Source organism: Medicago sativa, chromosome 2, assembly GCF_051527215.1.
Source record: "Medicago sativa cultivar Bolivia chromosome 2, Bolivia_mono, whole genome shotgun sequence".
In the NCBI taxonomy this organism is placed as follows: domain Eukaryota; kingdom Viridiplantae; phylum Streptophyta; class Magnoliopsida; order Fabales; family Fabaceae; genus Medicago; species Medicago sativa.
In genome coordinates, this window is record NC_140750.1 from 13,512,716 (window position 1) to 13,539,147 (window position 26,432).

General features: G+C 33.2%; 3 protein-coding genes across 3 annotated transcripts in view; all 3 read right to left on the minus strand.

The window, feature by feature from the left end:
- Positions 1 to 2,748: 2,748 nt before the first annotated feature.
- LOC146944734 (F-box protein CPR1-like) lies at positions 2,749 to 4,943 on the minus strand. Its single transcript, XM_085743088.1, has 2 exons — positions 3,570 to 4,943; positions 2,749 to 3,112 (listed from the first exon to the last, which is right to left on the minus strand). The coding sequence occupies exons 1-2, from the start codon at positions 4,775 to 4,777 to the stop codon at positions 3,073 to 3,075; spliced, it is 1,248 nt and encodes a 415-aa protein (XP_085599214.1). The 5' UTR covers positions 4,778 to 4,943; the 3' UTR covers positions 2,749 to 3,072.
- Positions 4,944 to 10,291: 5,348 nt separating this feature from the next.
- LOC146944735 (F-box protein CPR1-like) overlaps positions 10,292 to 26,432 on the minus strand; it is a 42,685-nt gene continuing 26,544 nt past the window's right edge. The window contains exon 2 of the mRNA XM_085743091.1: positions 10,292 to 10,436. Coding sequence (XP_085599217.1) covers positions 10,397 to 10,436 — 40 coding nt within the window. The 3' untranslated portion in view covers positions 10,292 to 10,396. The remainder of the gene's footprint in view (positions 10,437 to 26,432) is intronic.
- On the minus strand, positions 13,279 to 15,350 carry LOC146944736 (F-box protein CPR1-like). Its single transcript, XM_085743089.1, has 2 exons — positions 14,034 to 15,350; positions 13,279 to 13,679 (listed from the first exon to the last, which is right to left on the minus strand). The coding sequence occupies exons 1-2, from the start codon at positions 15,242 to 15,244 to the stop codon at positions 13,640 to 13,642; spliced, it is 1,251 nt and encodes a 416-aa protein (XP_085599215.1). The 5' UTR covers positions 15,245 to 15,350; the 3' UTR covers positions 13,279 to 13,639.

Sequence of the window (26,432 nt, forward strand, 5' to 3'; positions counted from 1 at the left end):
TCCTGTTTCAGCTGCACATCACAAGTCCTTCCATCCCTTACAATCTCAATTTAAATCCTCGGGACAAGAAGTCGTCCCTGCGGGAATAAAAAAATGAATCTCATCGAAGTTATTTCAACAATATCACAAAAGAATAGTTAGCAAAAAACTAAGCTTTTGCAAGGAACTATGCATAAATTTGGAGTAATTTCATGGTAGGCCAATTTCTAGGCAACTACTTTCTTCTCTTTACATACGCAGACAGCCAGATACCATACCGCGGCAGGGTAAAATAGTCTCAATATTCAGAAATAAGTTGAATATTGCACGCTTCATATTACGGTAAGTTAAGAGTCAAAGACTTGTAACTAAAGAGCAATCTCACGTTGCATGACTAGCAGTCTCCACAACACACCACTATTGTTCCATCCCCTAGAACTTCTAAAGTAATCATTTTTGGCCAAAACGTTTTCTACCATATTTAACTTGAACATCTTAAAACCACAAGCTGCTCCTCAAAAGTCCAAGTAAGCTTCATCAAGCACGCTTGATTCCTAATAGGAAGACCACTGGCAGCTTAAGCACCAGGGTTCTTGGGAAACATTAAATTGTAGTCCAAATTTCGTCCCTTATAAACGGCAGTCCAATTTTCGTTACTTATAAACGGCAAAGCACAACATTGAAACTGCACTTGCGTTGAAGTGCTTAAAAGGTTTGATTTGCATCCATTCATTAAATCAACAATGTATTGTATGAATCAATGTATATATGGTATTGACTTGAAGCTTGTGTGGTTTTCTATGTGTGAATCCTTGCACTCATTCAAGCATTAACCGTGGCATTTAACCATTCTCTTCATCCAGCCATTCATTTTCGTGTTCCACTTCCATATTGCATTGAAGCAGATATTTGTGCACTAATTTATTCACCTCTATAGATATAGTCACTTATTCATAAGTTTTACTAGGCAACTCGTGTGAATCTTCCTTCTTTCAATTGATTTTGGATCTAAGCTTACTCTTGTATGGTTTTGCAAATCTGGCGTGCATTCAGTAATTTTGGAACTTATCCTTCGTTGTGTTTTTCATTACCTAGTCAATATTTATAACCATCCTTTCAATAGGTTGTAGGACCCTGAGTACAATCAAACTTGCCCTGTGTTGTTATTTCCATTGAGTTTGATATGCTTGATTTTTGCCTTATTTTGCCGCAAGAATGCTTGTAACTAAAACAATATTGAAGTCTTCATCTTGGCTATGTCCCCGGCAAGCTTTTTACTATTATTAAGCATTTTTAAACTAACCAACACTAGAACCGGTTTCCAAATCCCACCAAGCAAGAATAAAACTTCACCTAAAAATTCTAGCTAGCAACCGATTTAGAAAGCTCCCACAATTAAGGAACTGCCAATTCTTTTTATTGTGATAGCATCAACACAAATACCATGAGTAACCCTATGTGGTATTGACCTATTCTTCCTTTGTATCACATGTATGCAAAACCTACTAACACCTGCTTCATATACAAACTACAACACGCCTAGCCTCAGACGACATAAAAAATGATAACTTCTTTGTCAATGAATCACATCCTTCCAACTCCCCATTCGGCAACACTTAATTATTTTTTTATTGCCCCAACCCACCTTTGGTGATAGCAATAAAAGAATAGGGAGCCAATGCACTAGCTACCTAGTACTATTATTATAGAGTGCAACATTAACTCCTTATCATATTGTTGATAGGATTTTATAAGGCCCTAGCACAAACATGAATTGAAGATACTGCAACCTAAGTAGCAAAAAAACCAGAACATCAGCAGCATAAACAATAGAAAAAAGAAAGGAAAAAACCAAAAAATTGGTACCAAACTTCCTTGTTGCTATCGATTAAACACACCATCAAAAAAATTGTTTAACTACTTGATCTTGCCTTTAGGTCAAAAAAAAAAAAAACTGATCTTGCCTTTTTGTCACAAAAAAAAAAAAAAAAAAAAAAAACTACTTGATCTTGCCTAATGCCTGTAGTAACTTCTGGAACTTAAAGCACAATATTTGGTGCTTAACTTCCCTTATATCTCTTCCTAAATTGAATATATTGCAGCCTACCACCATCAATATAAAAAAGAAAAACAATGACAACCGCCACAGTCTATATCCAAGTACTAGTGCTTAACCTCTCTAATATCTCTTCCTAATTTGCATATGATGCAGCCTAACACCAACAATATAAAAAGGTAAAACATCAACAATTGGCAACCAGCATAGTCTATATGCAAGTACAGTGACCAATCCTATGATAGCACTGAATACTGCATCAGAAACTAATGAAGTGTTAAAAAATAAAACATCCACCTAGCAAGCCACAATCCAATTCTTACATACAGTAGGATTTCATACATCAGCATAGCAGTAAACTCTAAAGATGGTATTTCTAGAATAAAGATTAAATTTGATACTAAATAACAAGAAAATATTCAATACTTTTCTTACGGTAGCATCAAAGTACCCAGCAACAAAGTAGCCAACGACAACAAATCAATTCAATTTGCATAGAAAAACAATATTTCAAGAATGATTATACTTGTTGATCCTTTAAGGACAAAGGGAGATGGCGAGGACATCATGGCAAACACACGCAGTAAAAAACAAAGACTTACACACACACAGAGGGGACACAACGTCACACACAAACAAACACGCACGAAAGTAGCACTACTTTTCATACAATAACCAACTGCGTTGTGCTGTAAGAGTTTAGAATTTAGAGATACTGGAAATAAAAGATACTTTTCATGCAATAACCAACCTCATTGTGCTTCCATATTTCCTCAACATTACTAGAAGTAAAAGATAAATGCAGAAGTCTTTTAGATATGTTCATCATCAAATTCTACATACCCTAATGTCAGATTTTTACACAAGAGGGATAAGTGTGTGGTCTCAGACATACAATTCAAAAAGAGAAAAATGGATGCAGCTCCTTTCAATATCAATTCAACCTTTCCCACAAACCAAGGTGACTAATTTCATCACAAGAAACAGCTTTGAGAATCCTGTTTCAGCTGCACATCACAGGTCCTTATTTCCATCCCTTACAATCTCAATTTAAATCCTCGGGACAAGAAGTCCTCCCTGTGGAAAAAAAAAGAATCTCATCTAAGTTTAACAATATCACAAAAGAATAGTTGATAAAAAACCATGCTTTTGAATGGAGCTATGCATAAATTTGAAGTAATATATGGTAGGCCAATTTCTAAAAAACCATTTTCTCCACTTGACATACAAAAGCAGTGTGGAATAGTCTCAACATTCAGAAATAAGCTGGACAAAATAATTATTTATGAGTGAAGATCTCAAGGTCAACTCTTAAACTAACACATAGCATACATTGTTGTAAAAAAAATTTCGATTGACATCCAGCATACACACATTGTTACATATATATAAACAAAGGTAGAGACTTCAAAGTAATTAGAGAATCCTTGTCGTATAATAAGAATTCAATTTAACCTTTAGCATAGTGTTTAACTACATGTATCATGAAATTAGCTTATACATAGCAAAAACTCAGATAATCAATAAGAAGTACCGTTTCTTTCTCTTGTTCGTATGATTCTCCTTCTTCCTACAATTATCAACAGGGAAGGAAGGTGGTACAAGACTTTCAGCACAAATCATAGCTTCATCCAAATTAGGGATTCCTTCAACATAACTAATTTGGTCACTCTTCAAATCATACCAAAACAGCTTCCTATGATTTACCTCCAACAAAACCTGAATTCCTTCCAACAGAACCTTACTTCCATCCCTAGAATAACATAAAGGCCTCAAAGATTTCAGAGTGAACCGCGGTTTAACCAAAGTAAAAAGTTTACACCAACTATCTCTAGATCCATATTCTTTCATCACCCAAACATCAATTTTAGTAGTTTCATAATTCACAGTCATACAAAGACACTCTCCTAAAACAGCAACAGCAATTTTAAAACCCTCTTTACTAATAACCTCTTCACCTTCTATTTCAGCAGGAAGAGGAACCACATTGAAAATCTCATGTGTTAGGTTAAACGCGACAATGAAACAAGGGTGTGACTCATCAAGTTTCCGAGTCATTACCCAGTGAAGAGAATTCTCAACAAAAACTCCCATGGCTAGAACATATAGAAGAGCGTATGGCATACTGGGAATGATTTTCCACGAGTTTGTTTTCGAGCTGAAGAGTCTCACTTGTGGATCAAAAGAGTAATGTAGGTCGGCTATCCAAGAGATTCTAAGGATTTTGTAATCGCCGGTTAATGAATCAAAACCGAAACCGTGAACACATACACCGGCACGATCGATGTTTTCAGACTCCAGAATGTTAGGGATAGGAAGTGGGAGAAAAGGTATAATCCTATGTTTACGGGTGTTAGGGTTCCAGATTGTGATTTCGTTGGGGTCGTAAGGATGCGTGAAACAAAATTGGCTATTGGAGATAGCGAGGAGGCCGTTGCATGAACCGATAAGAGGCATGTAGCTGTAACGCGTGACAGGAGCGGTGGCGAAAGGATGGTTGAGAGGAATCATCATCGATTTAGAGAAATCGTCATCATCGATTCGAAGTTGGTAGAGATTGAAGTTGTGTCGAAGGATTAAGGATCGATTGATGGAATTTTTGAGGTGAAGGTTGGTGAAGTTGTGAGAATCGATTATGGATTTAAGTGATTTTGAAGTTGATCGGAATCGGAGAAGTGATTTCACTGGTAAGCGGGAGAAGATTTCGGCGACTATTTCCGGCGGAAGGCGGTCCGCGGCCATCGGAAAGAAGGAGAGGTAAAGGAAGGTTCTAGGGTTTTTAGGGGTTTAGTGTTTGTTTGCCTAATTCTTTTCTGAATGTATTTCCTATCGTGCTTCGCTATTAGTACTACACTTTTGCAAAAATTCTCATCAACATTTTGAACGAAGTATTTGAGCTCTTAATCTCGGTTTAAGGCCTTAAAAAGTTATACTCCCTCCGGTTCTATTTACAAGAGACAATTTACTTTTTAAATACATTAAATAATTTATGTATTTGGTTTAGGTTCTTGACTAGATACATACATTATTCAATGTATCTAAAAAGTTAATTTTCTCTTGTAAATAGGACCGGAGGGAGTAATACGCAAAGTTGATTGTCACCATCCACTAATTTGTCATCTAATCTGCTAGCAAGAGAGTGTGGTTTCCTTTATCAAATCACTCCAAACAATCCTCATATATTTTGGTGAGTGATTGTTGCACACTTATCAACGCACATAATTAACTTAGTAATTCTTCCCTGGTGGATTAAGCGAGTCTTTTGCACATTTGGCACATATTAAAAAATATATTATTATATAAATAAAAAGAGGGTCATACTAACTTATGCCCTAAGGGCATAAGTTAAAGAACTAAAAAAAAGAAATAATAAATAGACTTTGTATTGAAAATATAAATTCTTAAACTTTTAGATCATTGAATACATAAGTTCCAAGAAAAAGTTTTTATCTTAAGCTTACTAGCGTGTGTCTTAAGAGCATAAGTTAGCATTTTCCGTAAAAGAAAAAGAAAAATGGTTTTAAGTGTTTTTGTTAAGTATTGATGCATTCTTCACTATCATAAAACAACTCATCATGTGTCTTTTCATACAAAATTAATTATATTTATCAATACGTGTGATATGATCAAAACGACTTATAATTCTGGACGAATGGAGTAGTAGAAAAATATAGTCAATGTATATTATGTGAATACTACACATAGTCAAGGCACTTATTTTGGGATGGAAAGACTAATTATTAGTGTAAGTTGTTTCACCCAATGGAACATTAGGTGTCCTCGTTCTTATTTTTTCTTGTCTCAAATTATTTGTCACTTTTATAATATTAATACAATATTTATTATTTTTTTCACTAAATATATTTGTATTTGTTACATTTCAATCATCTATAAATACTCCACTAACTATAATTAATTAATAAAGTTATTTTAGTAAATGATATACATATTTTATCATTAAAATCAACACTATTAATTATTTATTTAATAATTGTGTAAAACTCTTGACTTAAATGAGAGAAACCAGACCGAATACCCCACCAAAGAATCCATCAAATAATGAGGTTCAATTGGGCATATAAATTAGCTCCATCAATGAAATCTAAGTAGTTTTGTTGACAAAGACGAAGAAAAAGAGGTTAGTACATGGACTTGGAAGACAAGGCATCCAAATATTGAAATTTGGAACATGTGTTGAAAAGTTTTGACTTAAATGCACTTTTGATCTTTTTAGAGGAAAAAAAATACTCCATTTTACTTTTTGCACTGTTGATCTTTTTATTTTAAAAATTGATTTTTTTTTTATTCCCCATTTTACTTTTTTCTAAAGTTTGGTATGTATCTCAATTTTGACTATTTTTTTATGACGCGTCATATTCATTTATAACGTAATAACGCTTATTAATTAAATTAGACGTAACGTTGACAACGCTGATATTCAATGTGACCTAATAAGTGTTATCATGTCATAAATAAATAGGTCCACGCCATGAAAATTAGATGAAGAATCAAAATTTAGAGGGAAAATAGTAACATAGGGACCAAAAAACTTTATTTTTATATGAGGACCCAGAAAATCCATTTGAACCAAAACTAATTTTGACCAACAAGTCATTTGAAATATATAAATTTGTAAAGGCGTAAAAGTTTATAAAATAAAATTAAAGCCAATTATTATATAATCTTTAAAAATATTTTGAAGTTGAACAATAAACTAAGGCAATCAATCAACATAAGCAAAACCAGAATTTAACAAACTACAATGATTACAAGACTATTGTAACACCTGGAGCCAACCATAGCTTTCATAGTATTATTCCAGATGTAATCATTGGTAGCACACAACTTCATGAAAATCACATGAGTTTTCTAAGAATAAGTTTAAGTGTGTATTTAGAATCAAGATGAGTTTAACAAAAACACAATAACACCATAATCGTGTTGAAACTTCAAGATGTGACTTTGTTATAAGCATAGTGGCACATCGTGAATCTAACAAACTCACTCTCACTAATCAATCCAAACATGCACTTAATGTTCTCATAATTGCAGCAAACAATTAAATTAAATGAACCAAAAAGAGAACTGCTAAATCATTCCTCTACCAACTTGCACAACCTCTCATTTCTTTTAAATGCAAACAAATGATCATTTCATGACACATTACCATTTCAAGGCAATATTAAATTGTCATATTCAACCATGTGCTAGCCATGTATATGTGCTTTACACCAAGAAAAAATAGTTAATACAAACATGTTAAAAAATTTAACATGTTTATGGGATGGTACCAATGAGACATTGATTCCCATGGCGTGTCATGAGCCTCCAAACTATATTGATTCCCATGCATATAGTCTTGATTAACAAGTTATTTATGTTGAAGGAATTCCTAATTTGGATGAAGCTATGATTTGTGTTGAAAGTCTTGTGCCACCTCCCTTCCCTGTTGATAATTCTAGGAAGAAGGAGAATCGTTCAAAGAGAAGGTACTTCTTTGTTGATTATCTGAGTTTTTTGCTTTGTATAAGTTAATTTTAGTTTAATGGACCCATCATATAACATATGTAGTTAAACTCTATATTAACGGTCAAATTGAATTCTTATTATCGGACAAGGATTCTTGGATTACTTTTACGTCTCTACCTTTCTCTATGTATGTGTTTGGCAAAATGTGCATGCTGGATTTCAAAAGAAAGGAAAAATACAATGCATGCTATGTTTTGGTTTAAGAGTTGACCTTGTGATTAGCGAAAGAATTCGCAGGATTTTCCTTTTCTTTTAAATTAGATTAAAGAAAGAATTTTGGTATGAATTGCTTTTTTTTTTCATTCATTGTTTATGATCTTCACTCCTAATAATTATTTTGTACAAGCTTATTTCTGAATAATGAGACTATTCCACCCTGTTGTGAAATGTAAACAGAAGAAAGTTGGCCTACAATGAAATTAATCCAAATTTATGCATATTCCTTTCAAAAGCGTGGATTTTTTTTATCAACTATTCTTGTGATATTGTTGAGCTTACTTCGATGAGGTTCATGTTTTGAAGTAGTTTGCGGCAGATTCCCGGGATCATTGAAAATATTCAGTGCTATAAAGTCCATTCTATGAAGAATAATATGGGATTCCTCAACTTCGTTTTTTTATAATGCCATTTGTACAAAAGTAGTAGTTTACAGCTTATGCATTGTATACCAGATACTGTAATAAGGAACAGAATCCCACAACAAGCCATCTCCAAAAACAAACTTAATTTAGAATTACTATACAATTACAAAATAAATGGAATTAGATAAAGAATGTTGATACAATACAAGTAATTCTTATAATATAAGTAGTCACAGAAAGTAATTGTATTGCATCAACATAGTTGCTTACCATATGTCTATCTAGTTGGCTTGTTCCGCCTCCTCCTTTTCTCTCCGAAACACTTCGCGAGCTTATTGAGCAAGCAAGTTGGCCATATTAGCTTTATAGCGAATGAAACAAGCATCTATGATCTATCTATCTATATGTCAATCATCCCAACATTTGATTATCTACTTGATAATCTTTCACAACAACTGGATAATATGTTCACTTCTCGGCTGGAGCAGGCATCCCCATGATCACCCGAGATATAGTATCATGGGTCACAGTTTGCAGAACAAATATCATCTTGCAAGTGGGATATAATGCAAGTGAGAAATTCAAATTCAAATCCAAATCAAACACAACTATACTATAGAAGTAAAGTGAGGCGATGACTGGTGTAACAAGTAAAATACCGATGATTCAGTGCTAAAAATCAGTAACATAAATCAGATTACATAAACCAGTAAGCCATAGATGAAAATCATAAAAATGAATAGTAAACTTCGGCAATCAAGTACAGCTAATAAATAGCTTCAATGTATAGAGCATGTCCATATAGTGTATCTAACTTCTGACCTTTATACTCAGCCAATAACAGTTGAAAATCTTTCTCAGCCCAGTTGAAGAACAATTCCGAATTCTAATTCATTATCTTCCTATTCTACATTTGTTTGAAAACTAAAATTGAAATGTCTTTATATTTCATCAAGGGATGTCTTGTGTACCTGAGAACAACTTAAAAGAATTTTCAAACATATTGTTTAAGAAGCTTTCTTGTATATGAAATTCTTGACCTTCTGCAATACCAAATTAAAAGAATTCTAATTTCAATTGAGAATTCTAATTTTAATTGAAAAAGACAAGACATAATGCATTACTTAGTTTCTATGGGGAAAAGTTGAAGAATCTTGATTTAAATTGAGAAAAAGACAAGATATGATGCATACAGTATAGAAGAGCACCAGCAGCAATAATTTTCTTTAACAAAAGGAGGTCACTTGAGTATGAATTTGTTCTCTATGATCCATTCAAAGAGAAAAATTAACGGTGCACTAAAGCTCCCGCATACCAGGGTCCAGGAAGGGGTCCCACCATTTGGTTGTACGCAGCCTTATCCTAGGACTTGAACCCGTTACTTTTCAATCACGTGACAACAACTTTGCCATTGCTCCAAGGTTCCCCCATACTGCAAGGGAATACACTTGGGAAAAATAAAAGAAAAGAAAAACTAAAAACTACCTAGACATTCTTCTGCCAAATTAGCTCTTCGCTTCCACAAGAAGCAAGCACCATGCATTCTCCAAACAAGTCGAAGTAACCGTTGAATATTTCAGGGCAGAAACAACTTAGACCCTCCCGATTGCCAGTGTTTGCTAAATCACAGTTCCTTCCTATACTACACAAGTTTCATAAGCTCCTTAATGTTTACATTATTGGTTATAAGCGGAGTCAATAATAATCTAAAACAAGTCAAAGTTGTCCTTAATGTTTCTGATAAAACTTAAAACTCCTAATTAGAAGAATTGAATGATCATTGATCTGAGAAAGAATTAAAACCTACAACAGTTATTTCTTTAAACATGCATCCAAATACTAAAAATGAAAATGGAAAACCAAAAAGAGATTGCTGCATCTGAATACCAAAATCATTACTATAAGATGCTTGCTCAATTTAGAGTTCACAAACACATTTTTTAAATCAACCATTTTCAATATTGACATCTAAATTGATTGTGATATGATCCTCATGCTTCACATGTCTATGCCATAAAGGTAGAAGATTATTATATGCTTTTATCAGTTCACTAAAAATAGTGATATATCAGTTTTACACAAGAAGGATAGTGTGATCTTAGACAACTCAAAAAGAGAGATAAAAATGGGTGCAAGTTCAACTACATTCATTATCAATTCATCCTTTCCTACAAAACAAGGTGGCTAACTCCATCACAAGAAACAACTTGAGCATCCTGTTTCAGCTGCACATCACAGGTTCTTCCATCCCTTACGATCTCAATTTAAATCCTCGGGACAAGAAGTCGTCCCTGTGGAAAAAAAAATTGTATCTCATATAAGTTAGTTCAACAATATCACAAAAGAATAGTTGGCAAAAAACTAAGCTTTTGCAAGGAACTATGCATAAATTTGGAGTAATTTCATGGTAGGCCAATTTCTAAGCAACGACTTTCTTCTCTTTACATAAGCAGACAGCCAGATACCATACCACGGCAGGGTAAAAAAGTCTCAATATTCAGAAATAAGTTGAATATTGCATGCTTCATATTACGGTAAGTTTGCTGAAATCACGGTGAATGACATAATTTTACCAAACCTACAGAGTGTAATTAGTGGAGAGTAGCATTGCTTGACTAGCGCATAAGCATCAACCCTAGTTAGTTGAGAGTAATATCTGAAATGTTGCAAAAGGACTGGCCAAAATGAAGCATTGTGAACCTAGAGATTTCTCCATCTTGAAAAGTGGTGGTAGATAATGGCTCATATAGGAATGCATAAGGAAATCACTTCTTCTATTTGAGTACTCAAGTTAAGAGTCAAAGACTTGTAACTAAAGAGCAATCTCACGTTGCATGACTAGCAGTCTCCACAACACCACCACTATTGTTCCATCCCCTAGAACTTCTAAAGTAATCATTTTTTGGCCAAAACGTTTTCTACCATATTTTACTTGAACACATCTTAAAACCACAAGCTGCTCCTCAAAAATCCAAGTAAGCTTCATCAAGCACGCTTGATTCCTAATAGGAAGACCACTGGTAGCTTAAGCACCAGGGTTCTTGGGAAACATTAAATTGTAGTCCAATTTTCGTTACTTATAAACGGCAGTCCAATTTTCGTTACTTATAAACGGCAAAGCACAACGTTGAAACTGCACTTGCGTTGCAGTGCTTAAAAGGTTTGTTTTCCTCTCTTTGTTGCATCCATTCATTAAATCAACAATGTATTGTATGAATCAATGTATATATGGTATTGACTTGAAGCTTGTGTGGTTTTCTATGTGTGAATCCTTGCACTCATTCAAGCATTAACCGTGGCAATTAACCATTCTCTTCATCCATCCATTCATATTCGCGTTCCACTTCCATATTGCATTGAAGCAGATATTTGTGCACTAATTTACTCACCTCTATAGATATAGTCACTTATTCATAAGTTTTACTAGGCAACTCGTGTGAATCTTCCTTCTATCAATTGATTCCGGATCCAAGCTTATTCTTGTATGGTTTTGCAAATCTGGCGTGCATTCAATAATTTTGGAACTTATCCTTCGTTGTGTTTTTCATTGCCTAGTCAATATTTGTAACCATCCTTTCAATAGGTTGTAGGACCATGAGTACAATCAAACTTGCCCTGTGTTGATATTTCCATTGAGTTTGATATGCTCGATTTTTGCCTTATTTTGCCGTAAGAGTGCGTGTAACTAAAAAAATATTGAAGTCTTCATCTTGGCTATGTCCCCGGCAAGCTTTTTACTATAATTAAGCATTTTTAAACTGACCAACACTAGAACCGGTTTCCAAATCCCACCATGCAAGAATAAACTTCCTAAAAATTCTAGCCTGCAACCGATTTAGAAAGCTCCCACAATTAAGGAACTACCAATTCTTTTTATTGTGATAGCATCAACACAAATACCATGAGTAACCCTATGTGGTATTGACCTATTCTTCTTTTGTATCACATGTATGCAAAACCTACTAACACCTGCTTCATATACAAACTACAACACGCCTAGCCTCAGACGACATAAAAAATGATAACTTCTTTGTCAATGAATCACATCCTTCCAACTCCCTATTCGGCAGCACTTAATTATTTTTTTATTGCCCCAACCCACCTTTGGTGATAACAATAAAAGAATAGGGAGCCAATGCACTAGCTACCTAGTACTATTATTATAGAGTGCAACATTAACTCCTTATCAAATTGTTGATAGGTTTTTATAAGGCCCTAGCACAAACATGAATTGAAGATACTGCAACCTAAGTAGCAAAAAAACCAGAACATCAGCAGCATAAACAATAGAAAAAAGAAAGAAAGGAAAAAACCAAAAAATTAGTAGCAAACTTCCTTGTTGCTATCGATTAAACACACCATCAAAAAAATTGTTTAACTACTTGATCTTGCCTAATGCTTATAGTAAGTTCTGGAACATAAAGCACAATATTTGGTGCTTAATCTCCCTAATATCTCTTCCTAATTTGCATATGATGCAGCCTACCACCAACAATATAAAAAGGTAAAACATCGACAATTGGCAACCGCCATAGTCTATATGCAAGTCCAGTGACCAATCCTATTTTCAATTTTCAAATGGCAATTGACAGTTTCATTCCATCGACTATAACAACAGTACACACTATCATATAATATCATACACGTACCAACTAAATCATCAATATACTGAATACTGCATCAGAAACTAATGAAGTGTTAAAAAACAAAACATCCACCTAGCAAGCCACAAATTCTTACATACAGTAGAAGAATTCAGTTTCATACATCAGCATAGCAGTAAACTCTAAAGATGGTATTTCTAGCATAAAGATTAAATTTGATACAAAATAAGAAGAAAATACTCAAAACTTTTCTTACGGTAGCATCAAAGTACCCAACAACAAAGTAGCCAACGACAACAAATCAATTCAATTTGCATAGAGAAACTATTCAAGAATGATCATACTTATTGATCCTTTAAGGACAAACAGAGACGGCGAGGACATGATGGCAAACACACGCAGTAAAGAACAAAGAGTTACGCACACACGGTGAAGAGGGGACACAACGTCACACAAACAAACACGCACGAAAGGAGCACTACTTTTCATACAATAACCAACCTCAATGTGTTGTCATCAGCATGTTGTAAGAGTTTAGAATTTAGAGATAATGGAATAAAAGATATTTTTCATACAATAACCAAACTCATTGTGCTTCCATATTTTCTCAACAGTACTAGAAGTAAAAGACAAAAGCAGAAGATCCTTTTAGAAAGGCCAGAGGGAGAGGGGGTTTCCCATCAAATTCTACATACCCTAATGTCAGATTTTTACACAAGAGGGATACGTGTGATCTCAGACATACAATTCAAAAAGAGAGAAAAATGGATGCAGCTCCTTTCAATATCAATTCAACCTTTCCCACAAACCAAGGTGACTAATTCCATCACAAGAAACAACTTTTGAGAATCCTGTTTCAGCTGCACATCACAGGTCCTTATTTCCATCCCTTACAATCTCAATTTAAATCCTCGGGACAAGAAGTCCTCCCTGTTGAAAAAAAAAAAATGAATCTCATCTAAGTTCAACAATATCACACAAGAATGGTTGACAAAATAATTATTTAGGAGTGAAGATCTCAAGGTCAACTCTTAAACTAACACATAGCATACATTGTTGTCAATTTTTTTTCTCTTTTGAAATCCAGCATACACACATTGTCACATATACATAAACAGAGGTAGAGATTTCAAAGTAATTAGAGAATCCTTGTCCTATAATAAGAATTCAAATTGACCTTTAGCATAGAGTTTAACTACATATATCATATGATGGGTCCATTGAAGTGACATTAACTTAGACATAGCATAAACTCAAAAAACTCAGATAATCAATAAGAAGTACCGTTTCTTTCTCTTGTTTGTATGATTCTCCTTCTTCCTAGAATTATCAACAGGGAAGGAAGGTGGTACAAGACTTTCAACACAAATCATAGCTTCATCCAAATTAGGAATTCCTTCAACATAACTAATTTGTTCACTCTTCAAATCATACCAAAACAGCTTCCTATGATTTACCTCCAACAAAACCTGAGTTCCGTCCAACAGAACCTTACTTCCATCCCTCGAATAACATAAAGGCCTCAAAGATTTCAAAGTGAACCGCGATTTATCCAAAGTAAAAAGTTTACACCAACTATCTCTAGAACCATATTCTTTCATCACCCACACATCAATTTTAGTAGTTTGATAATTCACAGTCATACAAAGACACTCTCCTAAAACAGCAACATCAATTGTAGAACTCTCATTATTACTATTAATCTCTTCACCTTCTATTTCAGCAGGAAGAGGAACCACATTGAAAGTCTCAAGTGTTAGGTTAAAGGCGACAATGAAACAAGGGTGTGACTCAACAATTGTCCGAGTCATTACCCAGTGAATAGAATTCTCAACAAAAACCCCCATGGCCTGAACATATTGAAGAGCGTACGGCATACTGGGAATTATTTTCCATGAGTTTGTTTTGGAGCTGAAGAGTCTCACCTCTGGATCAAAAGAGTAATGTAGGTCAGCTATCCAAGAGATTCTGAGGATTTTGTAATCGCCGGTTAATGGATCATAACCGAAGCCGTGAACGCATACACCGGCGCGATCAATGTTTTCAGACTCCAGAATGTTAGGGATAGGAAGTGGGAGAAAAGGGATATTCCGATGTTTATGAGTGTTAGGGTTCAAGATTGTGATTTCATTAGGGGCGTAAGGATGCGTGAAGCAGATTTGGCTATTGGAAATGGCGAGGAGGCCGTTAAATGAACCAATAAGAGGCATGAAGCTGGTACGCGTGATAGGAGCGGTCTTGAAAGGATGGTTGAGTGGAATAATCGACTTAGAGAAATCATCATCATCATCGATTTGGAGTTGGTAGAGATCGAATTTGTGTCGAATGATTAAGGATCTATTGATAGAGTTTTTGAGGTGAAGATTGATGAAGTTATGAGAATCGATTATGGATTTAAGTGATTTAGAAGTTGATCGGAATCGGAGAAGTGATTGAACTGGTAAGCGGGACAAGATTTCGGCGAGTATTTCCGGCGGAAGGCGGTCCGCCGCCATCGGAAAGAAGGTTCTAGGGTTTTTAGGGGTTTAGTGTTTGTTTGTCTTGATCATTTCTGAAGGCATTTCCTAGCGTGCGCTTCGCTTTTAGTACTTCTTTTGAAAAAATCTCATCAACATTTTGAAGGCATTTGGACACTTAATCTCGGTTTAAGGGCTTATAATAAGCAGTGTTGATTGTCACCATCCACTAATTTGTCATCTAATGTGTGCTAGGAAGAGAGTGTGGTTTCCTTCATTTCATCAAATTACTCCTAACTATAATTATATGGGTCATTTTAACTTGTGCCCTAAGGGCACAAGTTAAGAAGCTAAAAAAAGAATTATAACTTTTGCATTGAAAAGATAAAACTTTAAAATTTAAATGCATTGAATGCACACTTTTCAAAAAAAAGTTTCTATGTATAGTTTCTAAACTTGTGCCCCAAGGGCACAAGTTAACATTTCCCTAATTATATTCACTCTGGTGAGCGACGTTGCTGATTGTTGCGCAAATGTCAACAGACATAATTGACTTTTAATAGTATCTTATTAGTAAAAATTATAAAAAAATTATATTTGAATAATATTTATTGAGATAAATTTAACAACATATTCTATGTTATCATTTGTCTTTATATGATATGGTTACGGGTGTAATATTGTAAAACGACTTATAATTTGGGATAAATAATTTTTTTCAAAGCGGGACAGAAAGAGTATTGATTTCTTTTCTTTCAATTTTTTAATTCATCTTTCTCATACCATTTATTAAGGGCAATTTTTGTAAAACAACTCATAATATCTTTTTTCGTATAAAATTAATTATATTTTTTAATACGTGTGATATGACCAAAATGACTTATGATTTTGGACAAAGGGAGTCGTAGAAAAATATAATCAAAGTATATTATGTGAAAACTACACATAGTCAAACAAAATCAAGTCACTTATTTTGGGACGGAGAGAACAATTATTAGTGTAAGTTCTTTCACCCAATACAACATTAGGTGTCCTCTTTCAGATTTTTTCTTATCTCAAATTATTTGTCACTTTTATAATATCAATAAACCATTTATTATTTTTTTCACTAAATATACTTTTATTTATTTAATTTTTAATCATCTATAAATACTCCAGTAAATATAATTAATATAGTTATTTTAGTAAATAATCTCTATTATATACATTTACCTTATTTTTTATTGATGGTACACATGGCATGCTTATACTCTTAGGTGCATTTAATGATTTATTTGATTTCCACAACAAATTCTAATTCTAAGGTGCATTTAATATTTTTTTATTTATACAACAAATGACGTGAATTTTTTTTTTTAAGAAAAAATGACGTGAATTTTGGTAACTGGAAATTTGATAATAGGAAGATACTTATTTTGGCAACCGTGATTGAAACTAGAAATTTGCCAACCAAATGGTAACGTACTCTGTCATTATTTTGTTTTAATAAATATGGTGTTCTTATTGTGAATAATCATGTAAAAATTCTTTGTCAAAAAAAAAATCAAGTAAAAATTCTATGGATCGAAAATCAACTTAAACAATTACTTTTTTGTTATCGGAAAATTTTAGTATTTATAAAATTATAAAATTGTTGTTTCGTTGTTGAAATTTTTTAGTGTTTATAAATTTTAGTATTGATGATAAAAAATTTAAATTAATTTGAACACACGTTAATTAAAATTGGTAATCAGGATTTCAATCGAAAATAATTTGCTATAGTAACACATATATATCAATGGTTTTTTAAAAACTTTTTTTTGAAGGATGGTTTTTTAAAAACTTGCTTTCTTACATATTATTAATACTTATTATTTGATTGCTAATCCAATGATTATTTGACAAGTGTCATTTTTATTTTGTTGGCCAATCTGATTGCACTATTTTGTTTTATTGCATCATAATTTTAAATTCCTTTTATTCTTTTTTTGCATAACATTTTTTTATTATAATTAAGGAAAATGTTTCTTTTTATTACTTAACGTTTTCTATTTTTTTTTTTTTGCATTCACGTTTTCTATTTTTTTTTTTGGCAGACGTTTTCTATTATATATTGGGAAAATGATTAATTGTGCTTAAAAGACAATGATCAAGCAAAACGTTTTTTTATTATATATTAGGAAATGTTTAACTGGGCATAAAACAAATTGATTAAGTTCCACACACACGTATATGAATATAGCAAACGGATTGTACAGTAATCATAACTTTCCCCTTAAAAAAATTACTCATACGTCTTTTTTTTCTTTTTTTTTCTTTCTATTTTTTTCCATTTTGGACGCATGTAATAAATCAGTGCCACAGATTGAGGATCTATACGATAGAAGCGATGTCATTGAATTTTACCCTATAAATAACTATTCTACTTTCATCATTTCTTACACCATTTCAACATTCAGTTGAAGAATTCTAATTGAAGAATTCTAATTCTATCAAAATTTAGTGTTTTTAATGTTTTCATCTAATTCAATTGTTCTCTTTTGTTGTAACCAAAAAAAAAATTGTTCTCTTTTGTTTTTTGTCAAGAAATCGTTCTCCCTTTTTTAATGACTCCAATTTTCTATCAAAATTTACTGTTTTTAATGTTTTCAACTAATTCAATTGTTCTCTTTTTTTTTTGTCAAGAAATTGTTCTCCCTTTTTAATGACTCCAATACCAAAATCTGCTTTATTTTTTAGATTAATCCTATAAGAGAATCTTGGAGTTGATTATTTGTAGTTTTCACTTTTGGATTTTTATTCATCTATTAAATTGCAAGTTTCCGTTCTCCTACTTTCATCATTTTTACACCATTTCAACATTCAGTCAAAGAATTCTAAATTCTATCAAAATTTATTGTTTTTCATGTTTTCAACTAATTCAACTGTTCTATCTTTTTTGGTCAAGAAATTGTTCTCTTTTTTTTAATGACGCCAAAACCAAAATCTGCTTTATTTTTTAGATTAATCCTATAAGACAATCTTCGAGTTTGATTATTTGTATTTTTCGCATTTGGTTTTTTCTTCATCTATTAAATTGCAAGTTTACATTCTCACGAGACATTGATGACGGATGAATTTGTATTTATGTATTTTGTATTTTTATTATTTTAGTTAGTTTGTAATTTTTTTTTTTTTGAACAAATCAAAATGATATATAATTACTCAAAAGTGTTTCCAATCACTCAAGATGTGCAAAAAAGAAACACCACCAAAGTTACAAAGTTACAGTGTCTGATTACCCTTTGAAGGGTCAGGCAAGAAACAAATTACAAGAACACACTCATACATGAAAGTGGATGTTTCCACCAGTCATAATAAGAATAAGCTAATGCTGCCTGTTTAGATATCAACCATAAAAATGAATGCTGCTTAACTTTTTCAAGGAGGGTGGATGAAGTTGCTGTCGTATTTTGGAACACACGATTATTCCGCTCCTTCCAAGTCACCCAAATAGTAGCAAACCAAATAATTGTTAAGTAAAGATGAGTTGTTCTAGGCAAACCTGACGTCTTGGTAAACTGAATGAAGTGGTGTCGAAGCTCACCAGGAGAAACCGAATAAATGCCCAACCAAGTCTGCACATTAGACCACAAAGTACCAAAAATATTACAATGCAAAAAAAGATGTGAAGCCGTTTCTGAGACATTACAACCCGCCACACACATGTCATCTGTTGGAATAAGGATACCCCGGTGAACCAGATTATCTTTTGTAGGAAGCCGTTTGCGAAGGAGACGCCATCCCAACAAAGACACCTTTGACGGAATATACTTTGACCAGACATCATCAACCTGAGACCTGTCGACCATGGCGCCTGAATCTGTGATAAACGGTAAGCTGCTTTCACCGAGTACCCTTGAACTGAATCAAGCATCCACCTCCAAGAATCATGAACAGAGTCCTGCAAAATAATGTTACATAAAAGAGCTTCACACTCCCTCACACTCTCCTCCTCCCAAGCATGCAAACGACGTCTCCATACCCACGCAATTATATATATATATATATATATATATATATATATAGTTTTTAATTTTTTAGATTGGTAAGTAAAAAAACAAAGTATACATAAATTTTAAATATTAAATTTGAAAATTTATTCTCGCGTTGACTAAGTTTTATATCGAACAAAGATCAACTGTTGAATAGTATGGGTAAAAATTGAAACTATTAAACACAAATTTCCCTCATGAATTGGTGAAGGATGAAATGTAATTCTACAGAGAGGGTTGTCTCTTCCGCAAGAACTCTAATGTGATGGGAAATGAACCTCGAGAGAAGTAGCAAGTTTTAAATATGTTACTCCTTTGAAGCTTTAAAATTTTCTTCTTTGCTAAAAGGAACATGGATTTTTCTTTTACATGAATGAATATTTTTCTACCATATTAAAGACAGTTAGGTTGCAAACTATAGTTTAATGTTCGATTTAAGTGACATATGTTAGCCCAGATCAATATTCAACATTCAAAAGAAACAATCAGCGTACACAAGGAAAATTTACCCTATACCCATATGGTTATAGATTCACCTCGGCAATTTACTAAAACTAGTATAGTGACCCGTGCCAAGCACGGGAAATAAAAAACTTTTTTGATCAAATGTATATATTTTATATTATGTTATCTTAAAATTATAAATGGGTTATAATTTAAATTTGATATGGAAAAAAAATATCATCTTAATGTTGTTAATTTTGTATATATTTTGAAATATCTAAACATTGCACATAACAATTAAAGTATTTGGATTTATACTTATACTAATTATTTGTAGTATAAGATGTACTCATTGTTAAACTTAGCATATGTAATATTTATGCAAAAATACGCCGACGTACTGTATATTATTATTTGTTGACATAATATATTTTATTAATCATAAAAACTAAAAAGATTATATTTTTTTTATATAATAGTCAGTGTCAGATGTATACCCATAGCCTGTGAATGCAAACGTTAAATTTTTTATGGGTGTGTCTAAATATAGCTTGGGCTACAGAAACGTCGATTGTTATTTGTTTTTATTTTTTACAAAACCAATGGTATAATGTAAATTTGTATTTTGGGGTAACAACGATGTAAAAAAAAAGTTCTGCGTACTGTTATACCTGAAAAGTGCATCAATTAAAAGTCAATGGCAGGAGGATCTGCTTATATAGAAATTGCATGTCCTGTAATGACCAATACGTAGACATGGCAACGGGGTGGACCGGGGGCGGGTTTGAGAATCCATGTCCCCGCCCCCGCTTCCATGCACCCGTACCCGCCCCTGCCTCCGTCCCCAAACCATATCAGGGGTAAAAATTGAACACCCAACCCCGCCCTCAACTCCCGGCTCCGCCCCCACCCCCACCCGCGAAAACCTTTTTTTTTATAAAATATTTAAAAAATGCATATTTTTTCATTTTTTCATAGCAACAAAAACACAATAATTATATTAATAATTATTTATCTAATAAACTTTTTTCAAAAGAGCAAAATAATTATAATAAATATGTTTCTAAAGAGTAATATTATATTAAAATAGGTTGGTACTTATGGAAATAAGATTATAAAATTTAAAAAAAGAAAGTTTTAAAAAACGGGTGCGGGGCGGGGGTGGGTGCGGGGCGGGAGTAAGCATACCCTGCACCCGCCCCCGTACTAAAACTCCAAATTTCCCCCACACCCGTACCCGCACCCGATTAAATCGGCTTTTCCCCATTAAATTCGGGGCGGGGGCGGCCAGGTCTTGCGGGGGCGGGGTTTGTTGCCATGTCTACCAATACGCCTTACAAAGAAATTAAAAAAGAAAAACGACTTCCAAACAATATGTAACTTTAGTTTTTTAAATTATAGCAACAACAATTCTAAAACATAGCCAGTGATCATAATTTTTGAAAAACTTCACGATACACAACATTTTTTATTTCCTTGCAAACATTATTATCTTCATCCAAGATGAGCAGCTTCAAACCTTTTCTAGAAGTAACTCGAGAGACAACGACATAGAGTTGTCCATGCGTGAACACGGGCTTAGGAAGATAAACTCCCACTCGAGATAAAGATTGACCCTGACTTTTATTTATTGTCATCGCAAAACAAAACGTCAATGAAAATTGCATGCGTCTGAATTTGAAGGGTAGTTCTGGATCACTCGGAATAAGATTCATCCTGGGAATGAATACCCTGGTACCTGCCCTTTCTCCTATAATTACAGTAGCAACCTCCGTGCTCTTCCCTAGATGTGTAACTGTCAGCCTCGTACCATTACACAGTCCATTGGCCTGATCGATGTTTCTCATCAGCATAGCCGGACATCCCACCCTTAGTTTCAACCGGTGATTTGGAATTCCAGAGCTCTTAATACCATTACGAAATTCCAGAGCTTAAATACTTTTTCTCTTCACTTGGAATCAGCGACATCATATATTCGTTAACATGCTCAACTGAATCAAGCGTTGGTGCGAGTATTCCCCTTTCTTGGAAAAATAGCTGGTCACCAATGTTATCATTCAAATCAGGATACACAAAGTTTATAATTGACATCAACGGATTTGTTGTGTCCGATATGAGCAAATATTCAGGAATTTCTACCTTTATTTCACCATTCTCATCCGAAGCGTCATTGTCGTCTCCAGTTGAGAGTATCCACTTGCCAAAATTAGGAATTTCTTCCTGCTCTGCATGCTCTGCAGGTACCAAAGATGCACCCAATCTCATATTAACAGTAAGCCTCAACAAATTACAATAAGCCCATATCTTTGATGAATTAATTGAGGCATCAACAATATCCTGCCTCGTTCCTTTTCGGACAACAGACAATATCTGCCTGAAATCACCACCTAAAACTACTGTCATTCCACCAAAAGGTCTAAACTCGTTTAGGGGATCATTCTTGGACATCACACATTGATCGGTCAACTGCCTCAAAGCACCATCAGTGCATCATTGGAGTCTCGTCCCAAATTATCAACTTTGCAGCGCACACCAGGTCGGCCCTACGACTATCCTTTTCCATCGTAAGCGATGATGCCTCATTAATCTCAATAGCGACTGTCAGCGTCGAGTGCGCGGTTCTTCCACCTGGTAATAGAAAAGCCGCTATACCGCTGGATGCAACATTCAATACAATTAACCCCTTTGATCTAACAGCATCTGACAATGTTTTCCATATAAAGGTTTTTCCAGTACCACCGTAACCATATAAGAAAAAGAAACCACCGTCGTCAGAACCAACGGACTCCATGATCTTGTCATGCACACATCTTTGTTCATCAGTCAACATCAGCGTGTGTCTTATCCAGTTCATCTTTGTTGTCATTTAACTCATCAATGATAAGCTTGTTTGTGAAAGTTGACACGTCTGCTGCATTTGGCCTGGGCATAGATTTGAAGTCAATAAGAGACCGTTCGTTTTCCGGAAGCAGCATTTCAATTTCAATCAAACACAGCTTCTTCAAGTCATCGTCACTGATACGCAGATCTGCATATTAAATGTAAAGTCCCGAAATTAATATTAACACCTCTGCATGCATATGTGTGCACGTTGAAGAGAAAGATAAAATATTAGCTTTATATGAGAATTCTTTATATTTAAATATATCAGCTTAAAAAATGTAATGGTATCGTAGAGTTAGTAACTCTTGGTTTGTTCTTTACTATAATTGCCTCGTCCATGTCATTTGCACCCTGATGCTAAACTCGTCATCCCAGAATTCCAAGCAGTATTTGACTTGTGTTGCTTCAAAAACAACAACAAAGGAGTACGCAAAGAGAAGTGCAGTGGAGACAACACTAACAAATCATATCTCAGTGGAGACATGTTTTTACTTTGAAGTTTTATGTTACCTCTTAATGCATTTTAAGTGCAGCTTTTCCTTTTAAAGTTGCATAATGACACGCCATTTGTTCTAATTCTCATCAATGACAATTGCAACATGTTCTGGCCTTAAAAAAAAATATCATTATGTCTTGAAACATGTTTATTTTCACTTCTGTCTTTGTCATAAAAACTAAAAATGATAGTAAGAGAATATATGCAATGCAACGGAAAAAATGATATTAAAGTTACGACTCAATTCTTAATCGAAAAAAGCTTCTTTCAGCTTAACTCAAACTAAAAAAATAAGCTTATTTGTAAAGGATTTCCCAAGCCATTATCTAATTAACGCAAAAATAAATAGATATAGAAACTGCTACAAAAAGATGTCATGAATGCTCACTAATCTAGATAACGTGAAAAATTAATCAATTAAAGAACAGTTTTGTGGCGTTGATAGTAGGTCATGCATTAACCTTATGTTGTTTGCATTATTTGTGGGTGTGTTAGTGTCAGTTCTGCGCTGTTATTACGTGATGTAGCCGCTGGCTGTGAGGCTTTTGTGTGTGCATAATTGTTGTTGCGTCCGCTTGCCTTTTCTGTTTTTTAGTTGCAGGTATTTCAGCCTGTTGTAGTGCAGCTGCGATTTTTTAGAGGATCTTTGTGGGCATTAGGTTGTGAGACAGGGGTACTCTCGTGTAGGCAGCACCACAGTTTGTCGTGGTACTTTGCTGGGTTTGGTTTTTAATTAAGGCAACCTAGTGTACACCTCGGCCTCATGATTATTGCACCCGACCCTTGTATATGAATTTACCATCCGCATATATCTCCCTTAGATCATACCCTTATTCAAGCCTTCAAAACACTCCCTACATTCACATTTAGGTTCCCTCGTAGAAAAATATTTTCTCCTAGTGGTATATTTAGAATTAAGCCTCCTAAATCATCCCAAAATTTACTTTTAAAGTTTTTTTTAACCCTGCCCAGGGTGTATAAGCATTAATGATATTAAAGATGTATTGTTCCACTATAACTTTTAGGAATATGATATGATCTTCTATCCTTTTCACATCTATAATATCCTTCTTTCATTCCTCATCAACAATAATGTCTACCCTATTTGTCAGTCTAACTTATAACACTAAAGACGTATTGTTACACTATAAATTGTATAACTATGATATGATGTCCTATCCTTTTTACATATACAACATCCTTCTTTGATTCCGTATTCACTATGATGTCTACCTCATTTCTCGTTCTAACTTTATTAGTGTACCAATTCTAAAACCTTGAACTATCTAATTCTTTCGCCCTTTCATCCACCCACTTAATTTCATGATATTAAAGATGTATTGTTCCACTACACTTTTTAGGAATATGATCTCCTATCCTTTTCACATCTATAATATCCTTCTTTCATTCCTCACCAACAATAATGTCTACCCTATTTGTCTGTCTAACTTGTAACACTAAAGACGTACTGTTACACTATAAATTGTATAGATATGATATGATGTCATATCCTTTTTACATATACAATATCCTTCTTTGATTCTGTATTCATTATAATGTCTACCTCATTTCTCGATCTAACTTTGTTAGTGTACCAATTCTTAAACCTTGAACTATCTAATATTTTCGCCCTTTAACCCAACCACTTATTTTCCTATATGCACGTACAATAATCTTCCTTCTAGTCATAGCACCAACTATTTAAATATATTTTTCTTTAAGAGTGTCTATATTCCATGTTCCAAAACTGATCATACTCTCTTGTACTAACTTCTTTATCCACACATCATTTTTGGAGGTCCATATTACACCTCAAAATGAATGTGATACAAATAACATACATTTTGCCCAAACCATGGGTCGTTTATGCGTATGATGGTTTACCGAAAATTATCATTGATAGTTGAAAGACCAATTTTAAAAGGCTATATTGTGGTAGCAAAATATTTGCATTGATTTTGCTAGGCTGTATTTTTTATTCATTGTTTGAAAAATGGAATATGTTATTTAGTATATCAATAATATTAATGGGATTTATACCGTCTTCAATAATTTTTATTTTTAAACCAAAAGTGGGCAATTAGAGTATCACCTCACCAAAATATATTAAATAAAAAATATATACAATAGAAAAAGAGGAGAGACCAAACCAAAACTCTCAGAAATTTAAGAATCTAAAGTTTGATAAACCAAACTTGTTTCCAACAGAATACTCACTAATTTGGGCAGAGATGCTATTCCAGTTAGTATAATCATTAAGAGTCAGACCTAAATTTGCTAAAGCATATAAGCAAAAATTTAATTCTCTATAAATATAAGAAAATATAACTTTCATAAGCATATATGTTCCAAATTTGTTAAACACTCATACAAACTTCTATAAGTAGCTAGAATTTCTCTTTATATATGTTTATATTTGGGTTTCTTAATTAAGATTTCTTTTGTCAAAAAAAAAATTAAGATTTCTAAAACTTTTTTATATATACATTCAAAAAAAAACTTTTTTATATATGTTTAAAATTATATTTGTATAAAATTTGTTAAACACACGTACGAACTTCTTATCGAAGTCAAATATCTCAAAATTCAATAATTTTTTATATACACTTAAAATTATGTTTGTATAAAATTTATTTAATAAAACACTGATAAAAATGTCTCAAGTAAGTCGAATATCTGTAAAGATTAAAACCAGTTTATATGTGATTAATGCATTAAAATCACGTGATTCTCCTTTATTTCTCCATTAAATATCTAAGGTATTTTATTAATGATATTAAATCGATTTAAACAAAATTAAATCATTTAAATAATGTGATTCTCATTACCTGTATAGGAGTAAAGTAGTCATTAAGGAGAATATCTTCATTAATATTAAAATGTGATTAATGATTTAGAAATTTTTTAAAATGTGATTCTTATTAACGAAATATATATATATATATATATATATATATATATATATATATATATATATATATATAAACACAACCCTCTCATTAAGGAGAATATCTTCATTAATATTAAAATGTGATTAATGATTTAGAAATTTTTTATTACATTAATATCATTTGTTTTTTTTATGGTCCTTTTGAATATTTGTATTTCTTCATCAGTTTGAAAACAAATCTTTATTGTTTGATGGTGAGCAACTAAGACCATATATAGAACTTGAGATTCTTAAAATGCTTTTCCAAGGAATAAATATTTACACCAACAACACAACACGATAAGAAAGTGGTACACACCATATTATTGTAGCCAATATACATATGATTTACTAATAAATCCTTGAATGTCTACACATGACAATTGTCCACAAGTTCATTATGAATATTTCTAAAAAAAAAATAATCATTATAAGCAGTGGTAGATGTGAATCCATTAGTTA